We start from the raw sequence: 25,732 nt of genomic DNA, 5'->3' as shown, positions 1-25,732 counted from the left end.
CTCACATCGAGCTGAAATATGACAGTTGGTAAAAGTTGGATTTCCCTGAGGGTAAAAGGCAGCTCTGATAGGCCTGTTTGATATTCCCGGTTGCATTGGGAGCAGAGTAAAAACAGCTGGCACCTGCAGTGTAACCAAATCATTTGAGTGAGTTCAGTAAGGAGTCACTCTCAAAAGACGGCAATCAAATTTTACAATGGGCTGTAATCAGTGCAGGCCCCGCAGTAATAAGTAATGACGTCTATTCTGTCTCCTGCAGAGTGGAACGTGGCTGCAGCGTTAGGATCGGCTTTCGGTGATAGATTCAAATTAAGGAACCGTTTTTGTTTCCTTGGAAGTCTAAAGAAAATGGGTCAACATTACTTTAGTACCTCCCAAAGTGCCCTAGGAGGCTTTTATTATATTTTTGCCATTTGTGCGGATTACCTGATTGTTACGGTGAACAAAATAGTATCAAAAGGTGTACAGCCTATATTTCCTGCAATGTTCCACAGCATTAACCATGGAGACAAACATGTCATGCCAGCAGGCTAAGTTGAGAGACAAGCCCTCTCACGGTAACAATGATTTTTTTTTTTTTCTGTAATTGAGTAAATTTGAGGTTGATAAGTTTATTGCCATACTGTGGAATATTCTATGCAAAGCAATAACATCTCCATGGAGACAAGCAGAGGACGGATCCTCCCCTAGAAGTTGACCATGTGGTCAAAAGTGACAGTGGAACATGACTACAAGGACAAAGGACAGAACCAAATGAATAGCATAAAAGAGTAGAACATAAGTAGAACACTTTTAAAGAAGTTGTCTCATGGTACGGTATTATCACTATCATACCATCAACCTGATGCTCACTGTAAAAACCCATTAAATCTCTAACAAGTCTCAAGTTCAGTCATTGTTATATTTCAAATACAACGATACACAGTTATCCCACATTCAAGTAATTTTCTTTCAGTCACTAATATTGCCATCTCACAATACTGTCAGTTACTTGGAGATGAGCAAAAATGCTGTTCTAATTTAATCTATCTCTCTCTGTCTCCATTAGTTGGTGTCTGAGCTGCCATCTGCGCCCTCGGCCTTTCCCCCTCGAAGGCCCCTCCCCCTCAGCCCGGCGCGGGGGGCGTCTCCCTCAGTGAAGCCCAGACCCTCCCCAGGTCTGCAGGTGATGATGCCTCCAGCCATGGGGCCCAAACCTGTGGGCAAAGTCACAGCCATCCCCCCTCTCAGAGTACTCAGGTGGGCATCAGCACACACATTGCACTCCAACTCATTTGATGTGAACACAAATTCACAAAGCGATTCTTTACCATTTGATTTTTATTCTTGACCAGTGAACATAGTGAGGTCAATACAAGTTTTAGAAATCTAACTTTTGGCTCCAAATCGTATCTGTATTTGAGGGTCTGCTGATTCAGTGATCACACTTATACTTTTAAGAGAACTCACTACCAAAGTTTTCCAATTTTGAACAATACATGCAATCTGAACATTGCTTCTTTAACATGGAAATGGCTTGATTCATGTCTACTTGAAAATCTAGTCATTCTCCTCTTCAAAGAGGACTGTTTAGCTGTGCACTGCATGATTTACAGTCTCTCCCCTTTTCCTCATGTCCTTTATAGACCGGTCCCAGGTGCCAAACCAAACACAGCCTCATCTCCGCCACGAAAATGACCTTCTGCTCTCCCCGCCTCTACAGAGCGGGGTGCATACAGCCTATTTGCACTAAAGAGACTTTGGCTGGGCACACAGGAGTGCACAGAGCAGCAGAGGACAAGCTCAAAGTGAAACCTGGAGACACAACCACATGATGTGCCACAGTCCAGGTGAAAGCCTCAGATCCTGACAGAAAAGGCCTTGAACACACAAAAACAATCCACTGCTTTCTGCTCATTTTTACACTGGGAGAGTCTACATGGCAGCACAGTGGATCGGCCTTGCACTCGCCTCACAGCAAGAAGGTCCCAGGTTCAAGACATACTCCAACCTCACTCCCTGGTTGAAGGAGATTAATTGCAGAGGTCAAATTTCTTTGTAGGGACAATAGAGTCTAAATCTGGTAAGAGAAGAATTGCATTCAAAGCAACTATATTTAATACTGCAAAGTACATCCTCTACTTCTTTAAAGATCATCAAAGACCTGGGTTTATTAGTCACGATACAACAATAAAAACAAGTATATGAGAAACATGGCCATTCATATGCTTGGACACAAGGCATACCTCAGCACTCAGCACACAGGAGGGCAGAGGTCATGTCTGCACAGACAGAGGACAAATAGATAACATGGTACCAAAATAAAGTAATGGTATCATAAACCTTGGTATCAAAAAACATTTGAGCTCTGTAAATTCATCCATTCACTGTTAGAAGCCAAATGACATCTACATCTTCTCACTCAGAGCAGAGAGCAGGAGGAGTGTTTTTTATATAGTCTTTTTGTCAGTGGCCGTTTGATCCCACAGTCCCAGCGCAGCATCCACTTGACGCGGTTCTGCACAGAGGCCTTGCAGACTGAGATTCAATGGGGGGGGGGGGGGGGGGGGGGGGCACTCATTTGCCAAATCATTTTTAAGAGTTATGTTTTTGTATTGCGTTAATGCTGTCTGTATAAAACTGCATTTTGTATCAACTGTTGTATTGTTTACAAGTTAATTTCTTGATCACGATTTATGTTATGTGCCAAAGAGGTGTCTTCATACTTGGGGTGTGTCCAAATATGCTTGAAAATGCCATTGTGTTTACCACAATCCTGTGTTTTGTTTGACACATTGATAATTTATTGTCTGTACTGGGTGGAGGAGAGCCAATCACAGTGATGTTTACATGGTAGTGGACACACCCACTCGTTCATATTGATTTGAATGTCATTTGCTGCGTGTTCTGACTTTTGAAGTGTAACAAACATTTTGATACAAAGCCTCTTTGAAGACTCATGTTTATATTTAGACACATAAATGATAGTTAATTTCAGCATTGATTTGAGTTTTAAAGTTCAGCTTTGACTGAAATTTAAAGGCATCTACATTTCAGTTTTGTCGATCCTTTGAATATCTGATCCTGATATACAGTGGACTTTTTGAAGCGGATGCCCTTACCCTCTGCCGACAGATGATGAAATCAGTGGTTATTCCTCTGGGCTCAAATGGGAGGTATAAACAGAGGGCAGCCCTCACTAGAATCTACACTCTCTAATCAGGAGTCATTAGAGAAATGAAGAGCACAGTCTATTACGGCTGTCATTTGCATGTTAGTCAGTGCAGCTGGCTTTATCAGCCCTGTGCTGCATGTGTGGAATATGTGTGCATAGAAACAGCATGCTGGATTCTGCTCACGTCGACCACTGCTCTGTGAGGCCAAGTGCTGGCCTGACATTTATGGGATGTAATTGAAGATGGGTATGGGGCTCCATGCACTCAGTGGTTGGATATGAGCTAGAGCAGAACCAATACAAGGCCAAATCAGGCCACTGTGGTAAAGAGACTGAGGAAATACACAAATACACTCTTCCTAGTCAGAGTACACAAGTGAATTTTACTCTACTACACTCAGAGAGAGAAACCAGTGCCTCATATTTGAAGACCAGCCTGCTACAGTAGACTCAAGCCTCGCTTAGGGCCGGTACGGAGCGCTACACTGTGGACCTTGAGTGTTTTTCACTGCCAAATCCCCCTTTTAGTGGGACCACAGGAAGTACTACTTTCCAAAGGGGTCTAGAATGCTCAGAGTGTGCACATGCAATATTCTTGCATTACATACATGAGTTATCTGCAGTAATCCAGTACAAAAAGTGTGCATTGTATTTGTACAGAAGGAGAAGCCCTCAACATCACAGCAAAACATTTTATTTTTCACATTATCGTTCAGAATTACAATAGTGTACAGTAAAGCATGTGAGGGGTCTCCTCTGGGTGTACGTCACTGTCTCCACATGGGGGGTAGTTCGGGTGCTGGGGGGTAGTACGGGTGCATTCTGCTGTTCAGTCTTCTCCTCCTCACAATTCCAGAGCAGCCCCCTCGCACTGGACCCCATCCTCCACCCCAGTCTGAACACAAGACCAAATATCTCTCAGCACTTGGACTTAATATTAAAATAAACTGTTAAACTAGTTAAACATTCACATGATCATTATCAGAACCAGAGAAAGCAGTCAAGTATTTTCAAACTACAACTTAAAATTATGTAGGACAGATTAAGTCTAGTCTCAAAGTCCAAGCAAATTCGTAATAATTTCTTTCCTAGTGCAGAATGACATCTCATAAGAAATGTATTCAAACATCCACTAAATGTAATCCTCCCTACATCATCCCTATAATCTAATGAGAATTAAGTTTGTCCTGTCAGCCCATACACAGTTACATGCATTTATTTTAAAACCTTCACCCGGAGTTTGTGAGTATAGACTTGAAACAGACAGAATGTTTGGCTTAGAGGAGAAAGTGTGGGGCACTGCTTGTGTTGGCAGAGCAGAGGAGATGTGTGCTTTTTGATAGTGAAAGTAGAGGGAGGGAGAACAAAGTGTGTGAGGGGTCACACTTTCTCAGGGACAACAGAATAAACTCAGTGGAAGATGTGGTAGACTAGAGAAGCTTCAATAATACAGGCTGAGTACCGGCTTGTGAGTAGCAGTTTAAAAGTAAGAGTAGCAGTAGCAGTGGTTTAGGCGACAGGAGTAATAGGGGCAACTTTATGATTGAAATGATAACTGGTTTAGTAATGAAATAATTGTTTTTGGGCCTAGAAACAGATTCTTAAGCATGGCATGTGTGTAGAAATGAGGCGATGAGGTTCTGATTCAGACTTAATTACATCAAAATAACACCGGAAATTTGGTGGGGTTGATGGAAAATGGTCTGTAAATATATTCCATCGGGAATTTTCAAGCTGAATCACTTAAGCTTTATCTGGGTCAAATTCAGTAAAAATCTCACAGGACTTTTGCAATCCAAGCAGCTAATTTATTAATCACAACAACAATAGCTAGATGAATTGATTAGCAAAATAATAATTTGTTATCATACTAGCAGTAGCAGCAGAAATACTACCAGAAGTTATAGAAGTAGCAGAACAAACATTTCTTCAGGTAAATATGCTGGGCACTGTATATCCCACTCATGTTATTGTAAAAACTTTCCAATACTCTGAAAAGTGTGATACCTGGCGGGGGACATCTGAAGGGAGGGTGGAGAGGGAACATCATTCTCCCTGAGGGTGGGAGCAGAGGATGTGGGGAGGGGTGCATTCTAAAGGCAGGTCTGGGGAAGTGTTGCCACGGAGCACAGAAAGGAGCATCTAGAAAAACAGGGGCAACAAGAGCAAATCTGTCCTCTTAACAAAATGGAAAATAGAACTATGAATGTGGTTAGCCTGTCCTCAAAAGCACACAACAGCTAAAGTTTAAGTGGGTCCGGCTCATGTTTTAAAGCTGTACTATGCCCCTTTTCTGGCGGCAGTAATGTTCCTTAGCATGGCATTAAACTTATCTAGCTTCATCAAGACAAGGAGGTGACACCACCAATATAAGTTACAATTCAGAACTGTGGATAGGTAAGCCCACAGCCATTACGAATTTTTTTTTCCAAGGTAATTTTGAGCAAACAAAAAAGAAAAAAAAAAAAAAAAACACTTATCTGAATAAATGCAAGATAAGCAAGTTAAATACTGAACTGCTGAACACTCAAGGCAAAACAATATCTCCATGGAGACACGTAGATGGAGACTTCTCAACCAGAAATCTTGTATAGTGTACCTGTAACTTAATTATAGGTACAACATCTACCATGCTAAATGTGTTTGCAAGTGACAATATGGTTAATATTTTGAAGTTAAAAGAAAAATCCAAACTACACAACATGTTTCTGACATCAACATGATTACTGCCAACAGAAATATTCCAACAGCACAGATAGCAGACACACATTCACTGATTCGCAATTGTGGCATGCCTGTCAGTGGAAGCAGGCCCAGCAGGAGACACTCTCTCCTGTCTCACCAGCCACACTATACCTGCCGCTTCTGCTCAGGGGGCCATCACATTTAGAGTCTTCAACACACTCAAGACTTTGTATTTTTTTTTACGCAGAAATTGTACCAGGTCTAAAAACAAAAGAGGTGACTAACTTTATCAATAACATCATAGAGAAGCAGAGGCAGACAAAGACGCATACATTATATAGAAAAGGCCTGTTTGATATGCACTGTGGAGAAGCTCAAGGGACGCAGGGAAGATTTTGACTGAAGGAGTTGAATTCAAACTAAAGCTAATTGGTGTGAGGAACATTTGGAAGTAAATTAAAGGCAGTTTAGGGAACACTGCTAAGTTGCAAATTACAGAGATGTAGAGGAGGTGGTTATGTCAGCTCAGACTGCACACAAATTGTTCTTTAAAATAGTTATTGTAAGATGAGCTCAAATAGGAATGTCAAGATTATATTATCATAAGTGCCGTTTTATCTCTATCATTCAGAAAGTTTGACTATAGAAAGCTATTAGACAATGTGAATGACAGAAAATAAAGGATTTCCTATTATTTGGTTATGATGTCAACAATCGTGCATGATGGGAAAATTGTGATTTCTTCTCACAATCATTGGAACACTAAAATGTGATACTGTGACAGCCTTTGGCTCAACCTTACACACTCACTTTTACTTGGGCCAAATAAGATACCTGCACCCCATCATCACCATCTCCTTTCTTAGAATTTAACCTAAAACCACAGAGCACTGAGCAAAAACAAGTCTTTGTAATGTTCTCCATCCAATCACATTACAGAAAAACAGCTATTAAATGACAGCCAAAACATACTCATTCATATTTGTCAATGAAAAATGCCTTATTTTAATACAATACAACCTTTCTTTCTATCACACATACTACTGTACATATAATATAGAATAGAGTGAAAAAGCCACCTCTGATTATGCCATGTGGCTGCCTCCTTCAGTCATAGTTATATTGAAGGGGGAGGGGGTGGGGCCACAGTGAATAACTGCTGATTACTATCCTGATGCAATCATGAGGTCCTAGTGAAAGGGCAGCCTGATTGCCAAGTGCAAAAGAAAAGCAGAGATAACCTTGTCAAAGTTCAACTGGAGGTCTCAACCTGGGGTCTCAACCAGAGGTCTCCACCCAGGGTCTGCTAGGCTAAAGTCATGTGGGAGCAGAGATCACAGATCTGTGGTATTTAGACTTTACTGAGCAATAATGTCAAAATCATGTCCACAAGATTTCAGAAGCCTTTTGTGGGTTTTACAGCTCAGAAAAGTGCTTATCTACCAAGACACACACAACCTCAGGGACCAATAAATGAATAGTGGGGTTTTTATACAACAATACATTCAATCTCATTTTAAAGCAGCACACTGTGGCCTTCCTGAGTTCACTGAATTTTCCTCTTTTCCTTTCCATTTTAAAAGCTGTAATAACTTGTATATAGTACATCATAAGAGAAATGATTATCCTCTGCAGCAGTTTGTTCTATGCTCTGCTAGATAATGTATCATTAAAAGGAATTATCATTTTTAAATTATTTGAACACTTGTCTATGTCGCAAATATGCAGCATGCATCAGATGATTACAAACCCAATCTCAGTATGTTTTCTTAGTCCTGGGTTGGACCTGGGTTTGACCTGGGTTAGTTCTACTGGTTCAGTCTGAACATTAAAGACAAACATTGGCTGCATGTAGCATTAGTTATAAAAGAAGATAGAAAATGTGTTCCATTGTGTGGGGCGGCGTGCTGCCTGGAGGTCTGTGTCGGGAACACCATGGGCTCGGTGCCGGTCCTGCCAAAGAACACAAGACCACCTTATTGTTTATTCCAGCTATGAAGTGAAAAGTCACTGACCTGGGTCCATCAGTGGAGGAAGAGGGAGGGGCTATTCACCTCACTTTGGCTTTGTGCATTTGTTCAACTTCAAATGACACCATGTGATATCAATGCTCTATTAAACAGGAGAAGTATACTGCAAGTGCTAGCTCAGGACTGTTCCTCACCTGGTGCAGCAGAACTAGCAGGAGGGGGTGGAGCTGGGGAGGCAGAGATGGAAGAGTCCACCTTGAGGATGACTCCCCAGGCCTGAGCCACATGCAGTAGCAGGAGGGTGCTAATGGAACGGTGGGCCAGGGCATCCCAGTGAACTCCATCGGGCATACGGTGCTGCAGACACCGCCTGAAGTGGAAGTGGAGGTCTAAGATGTCAAGGCCGTAAGTGTCAGCCAGCTGCCCGCTGTAGAAGTTTGCCTCGATGATGTCCTGGCAGAGGGAGGGCCACAGGTGGCTCACCTGCATAAAACAGCTTTAGTCAAATCGACCAGAGGGGTCATACTTGTTTTAGACATCAAAACATATGTATACAGTATATTGAACACATTCAGCTGCTGTCTCTTTGCACCTCCCTTTCCTCATGAGTCCAATAGACGTTTATGCTTTGATTTCTGTACCTGTGGCTTTTTCCATATCAATACACCGTTGGAAATATATTTTTAGCTGCTGGACATACAATTGTTAAATACTCTAATGACATTGAACTGGTGAGTGAAAAAAAACACTGTTCAAATTTTTACACCTCTGTCACTCACATGAATTAATCACTCTACATTCAAGTAACCCTATGAACGTGTGTATTCTTGTGTTCAATAGTCTATTAGAATATGAATCAAATTTAAAGCATGAGTCTGTTTGGAGTTTCCTTTATGCACATATGATAGCAGCTGAGGTGAGCACCTTTTCACTCAGCACAAAACCTAATTAAGACTGGCCTTCTGTGATAAAAGAGCAATCCTCACACACAAATGAGGAAGTCTAGTAGATATGTTGCGCAATAAACCAAACAATGGGGCTCTCACTTAAAACATCTGAGGCTCTGATAGAATAGGCCCACAGAAGGATGTGTACAGTGAGATGTCTCTGACCTCAGGCACTAGGAAGCCTCCTTTAATCTTCTTGGCCAGAGGCATGGCCAGGGTCCAGACCATCAGGCTGTTGTGACACACCATACTTTTCATCTGTCCAAAGAATCTGTGCAGGTTCTCTTTGTACTTCTCCAGGCAGTTCGGGCCATACCTGCACAAAAACATCAAAATCTTACACTGTATAGCATTTATTCACACAGGTATCTACCCAAATAAATACCATGTAAAAGCTCCTACTACCACCAAAAATCTGACCTGGAACCTGCCTGATGATCTGCTTGTCTTCCTGGAGATACATAGGTCATGTTTAATACTGTAGAACATTTTAGGCAAACTACCTCTCCATGGAGAAAAGCAGTGGTCCCTTCAGGAACGTTACATAGCGTGCCTTTAAATATTAACATTCAAGGATATACAATACCAATGGCCTTTGCTAGTTTGCACTTCAGTTTCAGTTCAATGACAAGAAATATGTCAATATGTACACATCTATATTGTACTGTTAATCAGTAGAGTCTCCCTGTCATTTATCACTATAGCTCTAATGATTGGTTTTCCATGTTGGATGTTTTTCTAATATTCCGTGAGCCTCTGCAGAACTTGTCTGATTAAATGTGGGCAGAAGAACACAAACAGGCAAATGAGGAAGACGTGGCTCACTAGGGTATACTTTATTTGGTGATGGTGGAGTTAATGTGAAAGAGATGGAGAGTGGCGCTGGAGCTGTGTCCCTGGTGATCAGAGCGGAGTCAGGGGACAATGCATTAGCCACATCATCTCCTCTGACTGCATCATAATAAGAGCGCTCAGATAGCTAATCCACCAGGAACAGGACCTGCAGCGCTCCTATGACAATAATACATGGACACTTTGATCTGTGATACATGGACTTTTGCTCTGGAGAAGGGCACAATCAGCAAGAGCAATGTTGGATTGAATGGTAAGATATTAGATTTTTTGGAGGAATATTCTAAATTTTAATGAACAAAGCAGAAAACTTGAAGCAAGGAAGGAAGGATGAATGAAAACCAATGGGAAAGAAACTACTAAGCATCCAAATGTAAAAATGTAATTAAGATAAAAGGTGCAGTATGCAACTTTTCTGATGGGGGTGTGCCACAGTTGAGATGTTACCATATGGCATTAAACTTATTATTACATTTATTTTATTACAGGTCTTTTTATTGCTAAAAACTGGACATTCTTACTAGGAGTTGGTTCATCTTTCCACAAATTTGGCCTGGTGGAGTCACCTACTTGGCAAAAGATGTCATGCAGTAAAACATTCCTGGATAAGCAATAACATCTCAATGGAAACAAGCGGGTGATAGACCCTCCACCCGAAATGTTAGATAGTGCAGCTTTTAAAAATAAAACCAAAGGAAGAAATAAGAACCTTTCTTGATTCATTTCTCATCATTCCTTTCTAATCTTAATCTAAACTGGTAGAGGAGAAGGGAGTGTTGGTGGAGGCAGCAGAGAGGAAAGGGTAGGATGAAAATCAATGACCCAAGCAGAAATGAGTGGGACACACAGTAGTGTACCGCGTCATGTCCCACACACAGGAGCTGACGATGATGAGGTCGGGCTTGAACCCCTGTCTGAGCTGGTCCAGGATGCTCTGCATGTACACAGAGTATACACGCGTGATGAAGTAGAAGCGCAGCAGGTGGTGTTCTGTGCGGTACTGCCGCACCTCTCTGTACTCTGTCCCATTGGACATGAGACCCAGGCTACCCCCTTCTAGCAGCTGGTCCCTCTCAAATGAGTGTTCCCCCTGCAGGGAAAAGAGGACAGTATTACTCTATAGACCTGTCACAACAATACACAATATTGAAACTACTTTATACCACTGACACAATAACTCCAAATTCATTAATGTTTAACTTGAGTAGACCATATCCATTAAGATCATAAAAGTTACTTATTCCACTTCCACAGTAAATGAAAGATAGAACAATATTTTTTGGGGCTCAATGTTTATTGAGTGATAAGTTGGTATAGTGGTTATTACGATACGCACTATACAGGCTGTTAGTCACACATTTTTAAATGAATGAATCTTAGAAAGTCAAATAATCCAAATGTGTTTTTTGACAGCTGTGACAGATGTGAACAACTGGACACATTTTAAAACAATGCTTTACTCCAAAATGAATCAGCTCCACCCAGGCAAATAAGGCAAAAACACAAACAAGCGCCAACTTCCATTTAGATCCAAATTGCAGTAACCTGCAATAACTGAAGAACTATTTACTTCTGTTAATTACCTCTTGAGGCCATGGTTTATTTTCCTTGTTAATTACCTAGGCACAGTGTTGCATTCTAATTGTGTCTATTGTAGTGGCTGTGGTTGTTAGAAATCCTATTTACTTCCTATTCAGAAACAGTGACTCATGTGTGATTGGTGGGTTGTGCTGGGACTGGGGTGGGGAACAGGTCTTACTTTGGACTTGAGCTGAGACAGGGTCAAGAACTTCTCTGTCTGTAGGAGTCGCACAAGGTCTTTGTACATGGACCGCTGCACTGCAATCACAAAGAAGTTACACAGAAAACAAACAACTAGTGACTATATTCCACATATAACTATTAGTGACTATATTCAACTGGCATAATAACTAGGATAATCTTGATGAACACTTTTCTAAATGTACAATATTGATCTGTATTCATTGTTGGCTTACAAAATGTTATGCCATTTGCAATTATTTTGACAGGTCTAGATGTTTATAAAGTAGGTACTGTTCAACATTCCTCAAAAAAGCTTAGTGTTGAAATCTTTAAAATACAAGGGGTGCAAAAATGTTGTCTTTCAGGAGAAATTTTCAGTAGTTCAGAAGCAAATAGGCCTATGAGTATATTTCCATTAGCCTGACAACATGCAACTAAAATCATATATTGCTATTGTTATAGAGAACTGTTGTCATATTTTGTCTGTCATCTCAAATTCTGTCAGTATTTATCTTTCAGAAAAATGTCCAAAGTAGCAACCCTGTGCATTTCTCACCTGATCCTCCCAGAATTACCACAAACTTGTTGTGGAGCAGCATTTTCGCTTGAGTGGTCTTCACAAAGCTCCTCATGGTCTGCTCATGTCTGACAACATAACAGCAGCACGTTGTTAAAAGGTAGACTCACCCCCAGCTCATAACTGCTTTGGTCTTATAAATGACAGTTCGCTGAATAATTGACTGCTTTGTGGTCTGATGGTCAATATTGTTCAATTCTCTAACAAATCTTTACAATAATATCTTTGGTGGACCACAATTAAAAAATAAAAATAAATCAATCAATCTAGTCTTTTTTTTTTTTTTTTAAATAAAGCCTATTCCAGAATGTCACAGGATGATGAATTAAAACATTCACACCCGCAGTTCTTGACATACTAAAAAGTATAAATAAAGGTTTTCTGTCATTTAACGCCACCCTGAACATGAGACGAGCTCTTAATTGGACACAGCTGTAGCGTGGTTTAATAACCAAAAATCAAGTAAAAACATACTGAAACGGCTCCATGTCCTGGTGGATTTGACGCAGACTAGTCTTACCGGGTTAAGACTAGTTTACAGAGATGAGAGCGAAGCTGACCCGTGTAAACTCCAGACGAAGGACTTCTACAAGGCGCATCCACCTGCACCGTGAGCTCGTGCAGTTCCTCACTCCAGCACCGGAGGGCGTTTCATCAGACAGCCAGGCCTAATGAATAATCATCTCCAATAATGATTTAAAATCTTTTGTTAAACGCTTAGATAAGTACATAATAATATGTAGGCCTAATAATAATATAGCCACTGTTTGTCTGTGTTGAATAAGGTTGCGCCTGTTAAATTTAAAACCATATCTTAAAAATGAAGACATTCATTTCTTTTTCGTTCTTTTCTAACGTTGATCAACGTTTCATTATGGGAATTGCCCTGGGCGTGACTATCTACAGAAGCTCCAATGGCACCACGTCTGTCTCTGACAGACAGATTGACTGTATGTCAGGCTCCGCCCCTCTCTTGATATAGTCATTCTCCTCCTAAATCAATCATTCTAGCTTTCTTCCCACGTGGAAGCCACTACAACAACCTCCCTCAGTGTTATTGGCTAGCTAGCTTCTGTTTAACTCTTCACAAACGAGCCGCAAGGGTAGTCGCTGACAATCTATTCCTCCAGGACCATACAGCTCGACCTAAACCCTGTGCTTAGGTTTCTCACGGTTGTGTCCTGAATTGCAGCTAGACTAGCACTACATTCACTCTGGTTCTTCTCTCCGTCTCAGGCATTATGTCGGCTCCCACTGAAATCCAAGGAGGCTCTGCCCCGCCCGTGCCTCACGTCATGCCATCTTATCAGGCAAGGACCCTCACCCGATGTGCATCGATTGTATGGGCGCTAAACACGCTCAGACGGCACTGGCTAACTGCCAGTCCTGCTCCTACTGTGCATTAATGCCAGAGAAAATATTAGAGAAGAGACTCAGAGTTGCGGTGGCTAACTCCCAGGGACCATGCGTGACGGAGGCCACCCCTTAATCCAGCGCCGCCTTCCAGCCTTCACAAGCTGCTGAGAACTGGGTGGACTTGTTTGATGATGTCACTGATATGCTTCCACTGTTCAAGGACCTCCTCAATATGGACCCAGGTGATGAGGACGCAGAGGGTCATGAGACCACTTCTGACTTCCTTAAGACTGTGGATATGGAAGATGTGGAGAAAGACTCCACATTTCTGTCAGCCCAGTCCAGACCCCCCAGTGTGTCCAATGGTTCCTTACCTGTGAATAGCAACCTGTATGAAGTATGCAAACATGCAGTCCCCAGGCTTAATGTGCCTTGGCCTGCAGCTGTGGACGCAGATGGGGTGCACCAAACACAGTCATCTGGGATGAAATCTGTGTGGTAAATGACCTTATCCTATGCTCTGCACATGGAGCTGTCCGAGGCTGCAGCTGTGTGATGGGGCTAGCTGTTGCAGGTGAAAGAGACCTATGGCTTAACCACACAGGTCTGACCGGATGCAGCCTATGACCCCACCAAGGGTCTGTTCAGGCCAGCTCTGGAGGAGATGAAGGAGATTAGCACCCTCTGTAAAAAAAAGAGGGTCTGTCTGTCTCGCAAACAGCCTTCTCGTCCAGTACAAGCCCAGAGAACGGCCCCTGCTTGCAGGCCTCCTCTTTTTAGCCCACATGTCATAAACATGGTTAGCATGTCTCTTGCAACAGGCTCGGTTCCAAACTCCTTCAAACAAGCTGTGCTTAGTTCTATTTTAAAGAAAAGAAAAAGAAACCAAACTTCAAAGTCTGAGCCCAAAAACTATAGGCCAGTATCAAAATTGGCTCTTTTATCAAAAATCATGGATAAGGTGGTGGCAAAACAGTTAAGAGATTTCTTGCATGGCTGTAAGTTTCTGCAATAGGCATTCCTGAAGGTTTCTAATGATATTCTGATGGCAACAGACTCTGGTCATTACAAAGTCTTGGTTTTGTTAGATCTCACATCGGCTGTAAAATGTTCGTTTGCACAAAGACTTGGGCATCTGTGGGACAGTCCTTGATTGGTTTTCCTCTTATCTGAGTGATGGATTCTTTTTGGTTTCTATCAATAATGTCATGTCTGAAGTGTCATCCTTGTCCTGTATTCAGCAAGGGTCAGTTCTGGGGCCACTTCTTTTTCTGATGCACATTTTTCCAATTGGTCAAATTGTAAATAATTTCAAGGATGTACTGTATCATCTGTATGCTGATGACATATAAATGTATTGTTATATTACAGAAACAAAGTTGGACAGGATAAAAATAAACAAAAAACTTTTGCAGTGCCTCTCTTGTATCAAAAACTGGCTTGCTGAAAAAAACTTTTTACAACTTAATGATGGAAAAAACGAAACTCTGATTTTGGTGCCAGATTAAAATAAAAAATAAGTAATTAAGTATCACCTCAGTTCAGTCTAGTATTAGAAATCTGTGAGTATTGTCCCAGTTGTGCCTGTTGTTTTCATGTTTATCCTCAGTCCAGCTCCATTTCCCAGGCTGTTCCCATTTGCCTGTTTTTCCCTGCAGCTACCATTCATTTCCTAATCAGATCAGAGTAGCCTATATATAATCCCTCTGTTCATTCAGTCTTTGTTGACCAGTCAAGAGAGACCCTCTATGTTTGAGCAAATCTGTCATTTGCATTTCTGCATTCTGAACCTGCGTTAATTCCTGTTTGAAGGACCTGTTTCTGGGTTTATTTTCCCAGCCTGTTTCCGGTAGTGATCCCCCAAACTGTAAGAGATTTTAGTAGATATTAAATAAGACATTAATTCCTTAGTTGTTTATTGATTTGTTGTTTGTAAAAAATACCTGTTTGAAGGACTTACTAAGACAAGTCTAGCCAGTGTGGACTCAGCTCACAGTGAGAGCCCGATGAAGCTGCTTGTTAGACTCAAATCTAGCATGCAACACCGGGCCGAGCTAGCATCTACTGCTGTTGCTGCTCATCAGTCAACTGTAGCTAGCTCAGATTCAGCAACTAGCAGTCACTGTCACCCAGCTAGCCATTTCTGTCACTCTCAGCAATGGCTCTAACCAAGTATGCACCACAACCGTTTGTTGAGATGATTGCACAAGGACCTGTTTCAGAACTTCGAGTAGGTGTACCTGAACACTATGGGGGAGACCCCGAGGGATGTAATCCACTTTTGACCAATTCTCTTTACACAACAACCTCACACATTCCCCACTAAGAAAGCTAAAGTGGCATTTGCTATCAGTCATCTTACCAAAAACGCTCAGCTGTGGCAAAATGCTGAGTGGGAGCACCAGTGTCTGCAAGGTGTTCGGAGCCACATCCTCTGGACCCAATGCAGCTGGTGGTCTAATGGGAGTGCAACACAGGGCCCACACTGTTGCTGATTACTCCATTAAATTCTGGACCTGGACCCTTCAAAGCCAGTGGAATGTTGCAGCTCAGACTGATGCCTGTCTCTTGAGTCTGAATGACTACATTAAGGATGAGCTGGTTTCTCCTCTCCAACCTTGATAACCTGATAGAGCTGGCAGCCAAACTTAACCACTGCATCCAAGCTCGACGTCAAGAGAAAAGGCTAAAACGTCCTGAGTGATGATCTAACCCTTGTCCACATTCCCCATTAGATTTGGTCAGCTACATCTCAGCTCCTTATGATGGAGGTTTAGAGCCCATGCGGGTGGGCAGAACCAGTCTTAATCCTGAAAAGTGAGAACGCCGCCGTCAGGGTAATCTCTGTCTCCGCTGTGGAAAGCCCAGCCATTTTGTTTCCAGATGTCCAGTAAAAAGGTAGGCTTATCAGTAGAAAGGGGAATATTGGTGATTATTCTACGCCTTCCCCTAAATGCCCTCAGATTCAAGCCCATCTATTACTGTGACCACTCTTGTTGACTCCATCTCTGACATCAGTCTTATTGATAAGAACCTGGCCCTGCAGTTAATAAGTCTTGTTCCTCTTCCAGCACCCGTACTTGCTAATGCGCTGGATAACAGACAGGTTCCATAACACATCTCTCTGTTCTTGTCCGCCTGTTACTGGTTGGCAGCCATCATGACACCTTCCAGTTTCACATCCTGAAAAGTCGACAGCACCCTGTAATCCTCGGCTTCCCTTAGCTTCTCCATCATAACCCCCATATTGATTGGTCTATACGTTCCATTACTAGGTGGAGTTCATCTTGTCATCAGATCTGTCTCAACTAAGCCATTTCAGCAGTGCTACCTACTGACAAAGGCAACATCACTCCCGCCACATCGTCCGTATGACTATGTCATTGACCTTCTGCCTAGAACTTCTCCCACTCGTGGTCATATTAACTCCGTCTCCAGACCTGAAAGACAAACTATGGAGAAGTATGTCATTGACTTGTTGGCTGCAGGAATCATTTGTCCATTTTCTTCTCCTGCTATGTTCCAGGCTCTGGTCAACAATGTCGTTTGTGACATGCTGAACAAGTATGTCTTTGTTTACCTTGACGACATCCTGATCTTTAAGTCCAAGGAAGATCATATTCATCATGTATACACCATCCTGCAACACTGGCTTGCCAACTCACTCATCGTCAAGGCAGAGAAGTGTGAATTTTTACTCCATGTCAGTTGCCTTTCTGGGATATATCATTGGTTAGGGATGTGTTTCCATGGATCCCTCTAAAGCACTGTATTCTGACAGGCAAGGTGGGCTTTGTTTCTAAATAGATAAAATTTTGTCTTACCATCCTGGTCCACATAACACTAAGCCTGAATCTCTGTCTCACCAGTTCTCCACCTCTGAGGACCCCACTGCAGAAACTGACACCATTATTTCCAATTCCCAAATAGTTACCACATTCACCTTGGAAGTGGACGGACAAGTAAAGGCTGCTCTGGAAGACCAACCTGCACTTGTTCCACAGTATCTCTTGGTTATGCACTTTAAGCTATCATCAAGTGTTTACTTACTTTATTTTTTTATCAGATGGTTCGGATCACATTTTCAAAGAACATTACTCAAGGCATACAGGCACATAGTCCATTCTTTAATAGCTTTGTTGTTTTTTTTTTGTTTTTTTGTTGTTGTTTATGTACAGATTTTTGGAGCTGATGAAGTACATTGATAACATTTTACAGACTACTAACCACTCTACCTGATGAATGAGACACATAAGACTTGCATCACTTAAGTAACAGCAAAACAAATAGAAAAACCCAGTAGCCTCTTCCCAAATTTCAAATAGTCTTATAACCTAGTGGGTGGGTGGCATGGGTTTTGTATTAAAATGCAATATGTAGACATAAGTAAAATAACTTAAAGGTAACTTTTCTTGTGAGGGTGTCATTGCTTTGTATGAAATGTAACACAATGTGACAATAAACTTTTGGCATGTATTAAATTACAGGTGCATGTTAAGAAATACGTGCATGCATTCTCACAGTGAATGGCTTGCCTCTCTAGATCTCACATGTAACTTTCCCCCATGACGCCACTTGTTTGTCTCCATACACCACTGTGGAACATTTCCGGGAATGCAATAACATCACCATGAAAAGTTACATAATGCACCTTTTAAATTTTCCATAAAAAGTATTTTAAACATTACTGCCCAATGACATGATGCATATGGCCTGAATATTCTTCATTGTAAAGTTTCCCTGAAAGTGCTGAAAGGGTTAAAGCCATTTCTTAGACTTTGTGCATGCTGGCAGACAAGGGGAGCGTTGACGATTGTGTAAATTCAACAGGAGGAGCAGGGATCCAGCACCACCCTAAAGCTGCTGCTCTTCATATAGATACACATGTGGACAAAATTGTTGGTACCCTTCAGTTAATGAAAGAAAAGCTCACAATGGTCACAGAAATAATTTGAATCTGACAAAGTAATAATAAATCAAAATTCTATTAAACTTAACCAATGAAAGTCAGACATTGCTTTTCAACCATGTTTCAACAGAATTATATATATAAAAAAAAAAACCTCATGAAACAGTCCAAACCTGTCTCCCATTGAAAATGTGTGACGCATTATGAAGTGCAAAATATGACAACGGAGACCCCGGACTGCTGAGCAACTGAAGTTGTATATTCAGCAAGAATGGGAAAGGATTCCCTCTGCAAAGCTTCAACAGTTAGTGTCCTCAGTTCTCAAATGCTTATTGGTTATTATTGGAACATGCTGCAGCCATCAAATTGAAAATGAGTGAATATTTGCATAAAAACAAAGTTAATCAGTTTGAACTTTAAATAGCATGTCTTTGTAGTTCATTCAGTTCAAAAAGAATTTGCAAATCACTGTATTCTGTATTTTTTTTAAGTTAGACACAGTGTCCCAACTTGGAATTGAGGTTGTAGATAATACTCAATATTTTATGTTTGTAAAGAAGAATTGTAAAGAAAAACCTTCTATATACCATCAATAGCCTATTTCTGTATTGCTGATATATATTCCAACATACAAACTTTATTTTGAATGATGCTGATTTCAACAGAATTCCAGAATACAATTAAGAGATGAGGAGCTTGTGAATACGATGAGTGAGGGTTACAGAATGGAGACCTTGGACCTCAAGAACAAACCAAGAACAGTAAACAAATCTTTCGGCTTTATATCATAGTATGTTTATAGTTTGACATGTAGAATATATCTTATAATATTGTGTTTCTCTTTCATAAAGATCGATGATGTGGCACCCGTTGCAGAAAAATACTGTATTCAATGACAGAGAAATATATTTGAGATTGAAAATTCCTTTTCAATTGTCAGACTTCTTTATAGATAATCCTTGATAACCATTTTATTAAAATGCCCTTTTTTGGAGGGTACTTTCTGCAGGGGGCAGTTTTCTCTTTACATTCACCGAAAAGCCAAGCATCTTTGGGTTCATTAAAACGTTGGAAACTGCAGTTGGGGATGAAGATGTTGTGACCATTGAGAGACTGGCTGTGGAACGCTAGAAGATGTTTGGTTGTCACAGAATGGCTCTTCTCAGTGTTCCCCAGATTCAAAGTAAATGAATGCTAGCCATTAATAAAATAAAGCTATTAACCTTTCTATTAACCTTAATAAGAGGTTCTTGACTGTTAAGTGTCAGAACAAAGGAGCCTCTCTATCAAGGATAGGATCAAAGTTATTTAGGTGATATATCTAATTCTATTCCGTAAAAGTAAATATGCAGTATTATTATAACAATTTATTATTCAAACAAACAGTTTGAAATGTATACTGGCCATTCACCATGTGCCAGATTGAACCCCAAATACATTATTGGCTTTAGAGAAACAAATGAAAATGGTCAGTCACCAAATACAATACAAATACATGTCTTCAGAACTTGACTAAATTGCTTTTGCATCACGTAAATTCTTTTGGTGGTCAAAATGAAGAGACTGCAAATCTTTCAAAGTAGTATTTTATTACATTGATATGAAGACGCATTGATTAAAGATGCACTGGAACTTTTCGGGTGGATGGTGTGCCACCAACTTGATGTTATTGCTTTGCCTGGAAAGTGCCACGCTGTGAAACTAAATCCATCTTCTCTATCTCAGTGGAGAGTAGTTGATGTCACCAGTCCAAGTTACGGGTCAGATCTGGTGAGAGCATCCTCATAATAAGAATGTTTTTCCCTAGTATTTTTGAACAATAAAAAAGATTTCACTAAAATATTTTTGAACAATAAAAACACCTGTAATTATTAAAATGCAAGTTATATGTAAGTCTTAATGGCATGCTATAGAACATTGTAGCAGATAGAGAACATCCACCTGAAAAGTTACATGGTGTATATTTAACACATTCTTTAGAAAAATACAAAGGGGGAGCGAGGAATGTATGGTTGGTGGTGGGAAGTCCAGTCCATGCTCTGTTTGTCACAGAGTAAAGGTGACCCTGCTCTGCTCTGTTCTGCGCGTCCCGTGGACTCCATCAGAGACCTCCACCAAAGCCTGCACCAGCTGAGCCACCCTGCTCAGGCCCTCTTCCAGCAGCAGTGCAGGGGGGCATAGCTGCTCCTAGGGACAGAAGGAACATTTTCAGGATCCAGAAACTCAGAAGCAATAATTCTTAGACCTGTCACAACCAATGTAAAGTACAATATATTGTTGAAGAAAATATAGACAATAAACAATAATACTGAAACAAATTTATGCCACTAACACAATAACCCTAAAGTAGAATTATACCCAAAACAACTATTCTAAATGTACAATATGGTTATGAAGCACAAACTGTAATAAATGAATAGCAGAATGAAACAGTAGTAGTAGTTAGTAGTTTGTATCATAGTCATAGGAGTTATTTATTCTATTATACAGCTCAAATCTTATCAAAAATTTGTTCTCTAATACAAAGAATACTATAAGTATAAGTGCTACCTCTGCCATCAGGTACTCCAGTTTAGAGAGCGAGAGAAACTACAGTAATCTAGATGCCAATTTAGGCTTTAGTTAAAGTGCATGACAGGTTTTCGTGTTTTTCTACTTATTACTTTAGTGGGATAGCGCCTGTGGTGAATATTTATCATAGTTTTACATCAGTTAAGTGGCAGTTTGTGTGTCGTAGCAGTGAGTTCTACCTATCTAGGCCTACTTATGTCGTCAAAGGGAAAATGCCATCCAAAATGCAGAGACAACATTTTTCTGACAGTTTAAACCTTCGTTTAACAGAATAATGATGGGATGTTGCTTTCCTTTGCTTGTAATGTTCCACAGTATGGCATTAAACTTTCTGGCATTATTTTGGCATTTATTCAGTTACAGGTGCATACTGAGAAATACTGCATGCATTCTTAATTTTAATGCCATACTGTGAAATATTTCATGTAAAGCACTTGCCATTAAATGTCTTTAAATCTATTTCCTCAATGCTTTAGTGTACAATGACTTGAACGACAGACACCTTCATTCCCTAGTGAATTCACCCTTAAAGGGTTCAATAACTCTCTTATTAGACTCACACTGGTTCTCAAGTGGAGTGTCTATTGTCTCCCAAACTGAAATAAAAACTTATTAAATGAAACTTGAATGAGACTTGGAGCCACTCTGATTTGCAATAAGCAATCTGCATTTTGGAACCAGTAAAGCAGCGCAACAAGGCCCAAGCTTAATGAATCTAAACAATAGCCAACTTAAACACAAAATATATAAACCCACATTTAATTTGAGAATGGTTTGAATTTGTTATTTCTAAATAGGCTGTAAAGGGAATAGGATACAAAGAACTTTTTAACCAAACATAAGCAGCATATAAGGAGGGTCCGCTATCTATTTGTATCCATGGATGCTTTGCCTGGAGCCAAAGTTAGGCCGACATTTCACATTTGTGGAGAGGTAGGCCTAACCCAAATTGAGTATGCACACAATACAGTGTAGCTTATTATACAGACTATATGTTTGATTGATGCCTGCACATGAACTGTATCCATGGGGCAGGCAGGAGTGGCTGTGCATACAGAGGAGGCAGCAGGCTGAAGCAAAGACCTCACCTTTGAATAGAAACTGAATACAACTGTGAGACTGATGCAGTAGGTGTGTACTCACCTACTCCAGAACAGGACATCTGGGATCCTAGAAAACTTGCTGTTCACAGAGAGGTTAGTGCAACGAGCAAAGGGCAAAGAGGGGAACTGCAGGCCTGTCATATCAGCAACTGGCCAAGAATACACAATCATGCACCAATTACATGGCCAAAACTCATACAATTCAACAGCTAACAGATTTTATTCCTAATTTATACATTTAAATTATGCTACATCATCTGATCAAATAAAGTTATGTTATTGTAGTGTTATGATCAACCATGGCAAATGTGCCACTGTTACTAGGCAGCATTTAGAGTACTAGACAAATCTGCATTTACAGTGTATGGCTATTACAGGTGAAGGCTTTTGATTTGCTGGCCTCTAGTGGTCAAAAGGGATATGGAACTGAATAGGTTGAAGAAATAGGCTTTGTCCAGGCTGTTAGGCTCCTGCAGATGACCTCGTCACTATAGACCTCATAAAGCATGAAAGCAGCATAAGCAGACAAAACACATGTTCAAAGGTTTTAATAATTTCTTTACAACAAGGAGAAAAAACGTCAATATAGATTTATATAAACTCAAAAAAGATTCTTAAGGTAAGATATAAATATAAAGTACAACAATATTTCTGCTTCACTAATGTATTAAAGATTATAGCAAGGTCAGGTTGATGTAGGTGCTTATCCAGTTTACAAAATATCCATCTGCATTCAACCAGTAGAAAGTTCATCGGAACAGCAGGCTAGGTACTCATTAAAAAAGCTTAAACAGGCGTTGGGTGTAGATTTTACAGTGGACAGTGTCTGTGATGTGAAATGGACAGTCTACATTTCCCAGGATGCATATCGGTGACTCAGCTTACAAAACGTCGTGTTATTTCAACAGAATGGCTTTTGTTTACATGTTGGATTGTGCCACTGGGATTGACAGATGATCTAAGTCAAAATACTAAGGAGAAAGTTTAGGCTTCATGACAATTCAAAATATAAACTTAAAAAAACAAACAAAAACAACTTAATATGAATATAAACGCAAGAAAATATGTAAAGGGGCAATTTTTTCACAAGGAAATATGTAAAGGGGCAATAACGGTGTTTAATTGCATTTTCCTTCCTTTTCCTTGTTTTTTTCACTTTGAAAAAATTGGGCAATTAACATTTAATGGAGATCAAGATTGAGAAGGCCTGATTTTTTTAATATTAAATAGCATCTTACTTTTTACTTGATGTTCAAATAATATCAAAACATGTTATAATTATGAGGAGAAAATATATATATATATATATATTTTTATAGTGCCCAGTCCCAAATGTATCTATGGAACTAATTAGTAAACTGCATAAACCCCAAATAACTTTGTTCTCCCAGTGACAGAAATATTTACTAAGTTCACTTGAGTCTAGGCCCCTATAGTCTGACTTTGATGGCAGCAGTGAAATGTGAAGTGTTGGCATTAGTGTTACAAGTCCCATCAGTCCGGTGAGCTCTAATCGGGCTGTGCTGTTGAACAGTGATCGATCTAAGGTGGAAAAAGCCCAGACTGCATGTGTTAGATGTAGCCTCCAAGGATCAGTGATTTACCAGTCCGACGCTAGGCTAACATCAGCGATCAATGATATTTAAACTGAGTATAATTGAATATTGATCACTATGAGCTGACCTGTATGTGCATTATTTTAAGCACACTCCATGCTTTGTCTAACTGATTCTACCGCAGCCTATTTTGTAGAACTGATCCAACACAAAATAAATAAAGAAAAAGAAAATAACAATAATTTAAGATGTTTACATTTTTACAAAAGAATATGAAAATGGTCAGGTCCAAATTAACTCCAAAGACCAAACTCTAAATTCATAACCTCCTGAACTTCAGAGGGTTTGTACCATTAGTTTGGCCCACTAATGCGACAACAGCGTCACCTGCTGTCCCAAGTGGGTGGTGTAGTGGTCAGTCAGTTAAGTCTGACTTCATGTAAAGGCTAAAATCACATTCACATTTTCATAGTTAAAGGAACGGTTTGGAGAAGGCAGAGCTGCTGAGGCACAACAGGCCAGGTCGAGATTTCACTTGAGGATCCTCTTATTTCTTACAATACCCTGCTCTTTTTTTTCTGTAAAGTTCTGGATGCAACTTGTTCCCAATAACATGCGCTTTCCCTACTGCAACATGCCACTATACACTCCTTCACTTAAATTGGCTCACTTTGTCTGCTCATGAATATGAATGTATATTCTGCCATTGTTCATGGACAATACCAATTTCTGCAGTGACAAATTAAATGCATAATTTCACAGTACAAAGCAACAGTCCATATTAAGTTACTGCTGAGTGAAGCTCGGGCTGTGTGCCTGTGGACAGCCCTGTCCTGCTCCTCCGCTCCTATTGTTCCAAACATGCTGTGCAGCTGTCGGAGGGACAAGGCGAGGCTAAAGGCTAAGGCATCTCTGTCCTGTGCTCTGTGTAGTGCTTGTGTTTGCTAGAAACTCCATTCTAGAGAAAATGCTTTGTTTTACTGTTTGTCACAAGGTGCTCAGCTGTGGGACACTCCTCTGCAGCAGCTGTATGCGGGCACATATAAAGGACTGGGAGTGTCTTTATGTGAGCAGGTAGCAGTACAGCATGTAGAGCAGCGCCATGGCAACGCTGTAAAAGAGCAGGAAGTCTGTGGACAGAAGCGACGATGAGGCACCACTGGGGACCGAATCCTCCCTCAGCACCCCTACATCCAGGGCCAGAAGGGCTCCCACACAGTGCAGCACAGGAGGCAGCTTACACAGAAGCAGATCAGAGGACGTACACATGTCCATCTGGACACGAGACAAGAGAGACAGGACAAATTAGAGACACAAGCCACAGAGAAAGCACATACACACAACAAAGGGTCCTACAGACTGTTCAGGTGATGACACTTTAATAAAGGTCAAGTGTTTTGTGTAAAAATGAGACTCAGTCAGGACAAAATGTCATTTCAGGACTAGGAGTACAAGAATGAGCCAAAAATATCTTTTCAACACACTATTTACAAATGGCCTGGAAAATCTAACCTGAATAAAAAGTCACATCTCCAACGTCTTTATAACCAGCACAAGCTGGTTTCTTTTAAAGTGTATCCTGGCACTATTTGTCTCATAAAAGAATGAAGAATACGAAGAAAATGAGACATTAATGTAATTTAGATTAGACTTTTGACTCGTTTTGACTCATTTCAAAACAAATGTGTAGGCACCCTGTGATGAGACTGGTGTGGCACAAAACTTCAACATAACATTTAAGAAGTACTAAAATGGCCATAATTAGGTGGATACATGCATCAAAACTATAATGTTTGTTTACTGTACTATATATACAAAATATTATGGCAATTTTAGTCTTATGCAGCTTTGTAGCTTAAAATGCTGAAAAAGAAATATTGGCATACTCTGACATAAGCCAAGAGACATCAACTCTTCACAAACAGTTACAAATTATGAATAGTAGAATAGATATGTCTAACTGTCAGTGGTGCAGTTTGTTTGTCTTTTTACTATTAAAGCTTTACTATTGGATGTTTATTATGACAGGACACATTAAAAAAAAATTACCTCTGGAACCCCCAGTTTGCGACATGCAGCGATGAAGTTCTCCACATTCAGTCGACACTTGGCCGGGCTGAGCTTTGGCTGAAAAACAAAGCAAAGTGAATACATGATGTGTTACCCTGTGGGGAATGGAAGACAAGGCCATTTTATTTGAATTGAGATTTGTATCCCTCTTCATTCATCGGTTTCTTGACTTGATTTATGCCTATGAGATACTAACACTATCACTACAGACACATTTT

At 40.5% G+C, this 25,732-nt stretch overlaps 3 protein-coding genes across 5 annotated transcripts in view; 1 reads left to right on the top strand and 2 right to left on the bottom strand.

Annotated features, from left to right (window-relative positions):
- Positions 1-25,732, top strand: part of adam19a (ADAM metallopeptidase domain 19a) — a 281,413-nt gene that overhangs the window by 124,306 nt on the left and 131,375 nt on the right. The window contains exons 21-22 of the mRNA XM_033983382.2: positions 1,049-1,239; positions 1,626-2,179. Coding sequence (XP_033839273.1) covers positions 1,049-1,239; positions 1,626-1,677 — 243 coding nt within the window. The 3' untranslated portion in view covers positions 1,678-2,179. The remainder of the gene's footprint in view (positions 1-1,048; positions 1,240-1,625; positions 2,180-25,732) is intronic.
- Positions 3,834-12,055, bottom strand: LOC117386077 (PC-esterase domain-containing protein 1A-like). The gene is made up of 7 exons (XM_033983381.2): positions 11,929-12,055; positions 11,368-11,447; positions 10,466-10,698; positions 8,922-9,072; positions 8,004-8,292; positions 5,162-5,296; positions 3,834-4,049 (listed from the first exon to the last, which is right to left on the bottom strand). Exons 1-7 carry the CDS (start codon positions 12,002-12,004, stop codon positions 3,922-3,924), a joined length of 1,092 nt encoding a protein of 363 aa, XP_033839272.2. The 5' UTR covers positions 12,005-12,055; the 3' UTR covers positions 3,834-3,921.
- lrch4 (leucine-rich repeats and calponin homology (CH) domain containing 4) overlaps positions 19,790-25,732 on the bottom strand; it is a 50,277-nt gene continuing 44,334 nt past the window's right edge. For 2 of the 3 annotated variants that reach the window (XM_033983484.2, XM_033983485.2), the window contains exons 17-18: positions 25,494-25,571; positions 22,422-24,719 (exon numbers count right to left, since the gene is read on the bottom strand). In XM_033983484.2, the coding sequence (XP_033839375.1) occupies positions 24,507-24,719; positions 25,494-25,571 (291 nt within the window). In that variant the 3' untranslated portion in view covers positions 22,422-24,506. Of the gene's footprint in view, positions 20,402-22,421; positions 24,720-25,493; positions 25,572-25,732 lie in introns of those variants that run through there. The other variant, XM_033983486.2, reaches the window with a different exon arrangement.

Source organism: Periophthalmus magnuspinnatus, chromosome 18 (genome assembly GCF_009829125.3).
Source record: "Periophthalmus magnuspinnatus isolate fPerMag1 chromosome 18, fPerMag1.2.pri, whole genome shotgun sequence".
NCBI classification, from domain to species: Eukaryota; Metazoa; Chordata; class Actinopteri; order Gobiiformes; family Gobiidae; genus Periophthalmus; species Periophthalmus magnuspinnatus.
Note: the sequence above shows the minus strand (reverse complement) of the source record. Positions and strands in the feature narration are given on the sequence as shown.

Coding starts and splice junctions, on each gene's coding strand:
- LOC117386077 (XM_033983381.2), bottom strand. CDS start 12,004: ATGAGGAGCTTTGTGAAGACCACTCAAGCGAAAATGCTGCTCCACAAC. Junction 5,297..8,003: donor TGCTAGTTCTGCTGCACCAG/GTGAGGAACAGT, acceptor CTGTTTTTCTAG/ATGCTCCTTTCTGTGCTCCG. Junction 4,050..5,161: donor CTTCAGATGTCCCCCGCCAG/GTATCACACTTT, acceptor TCTTGTGTTCAG/ACTGGGGTGGAGGATGGGGT.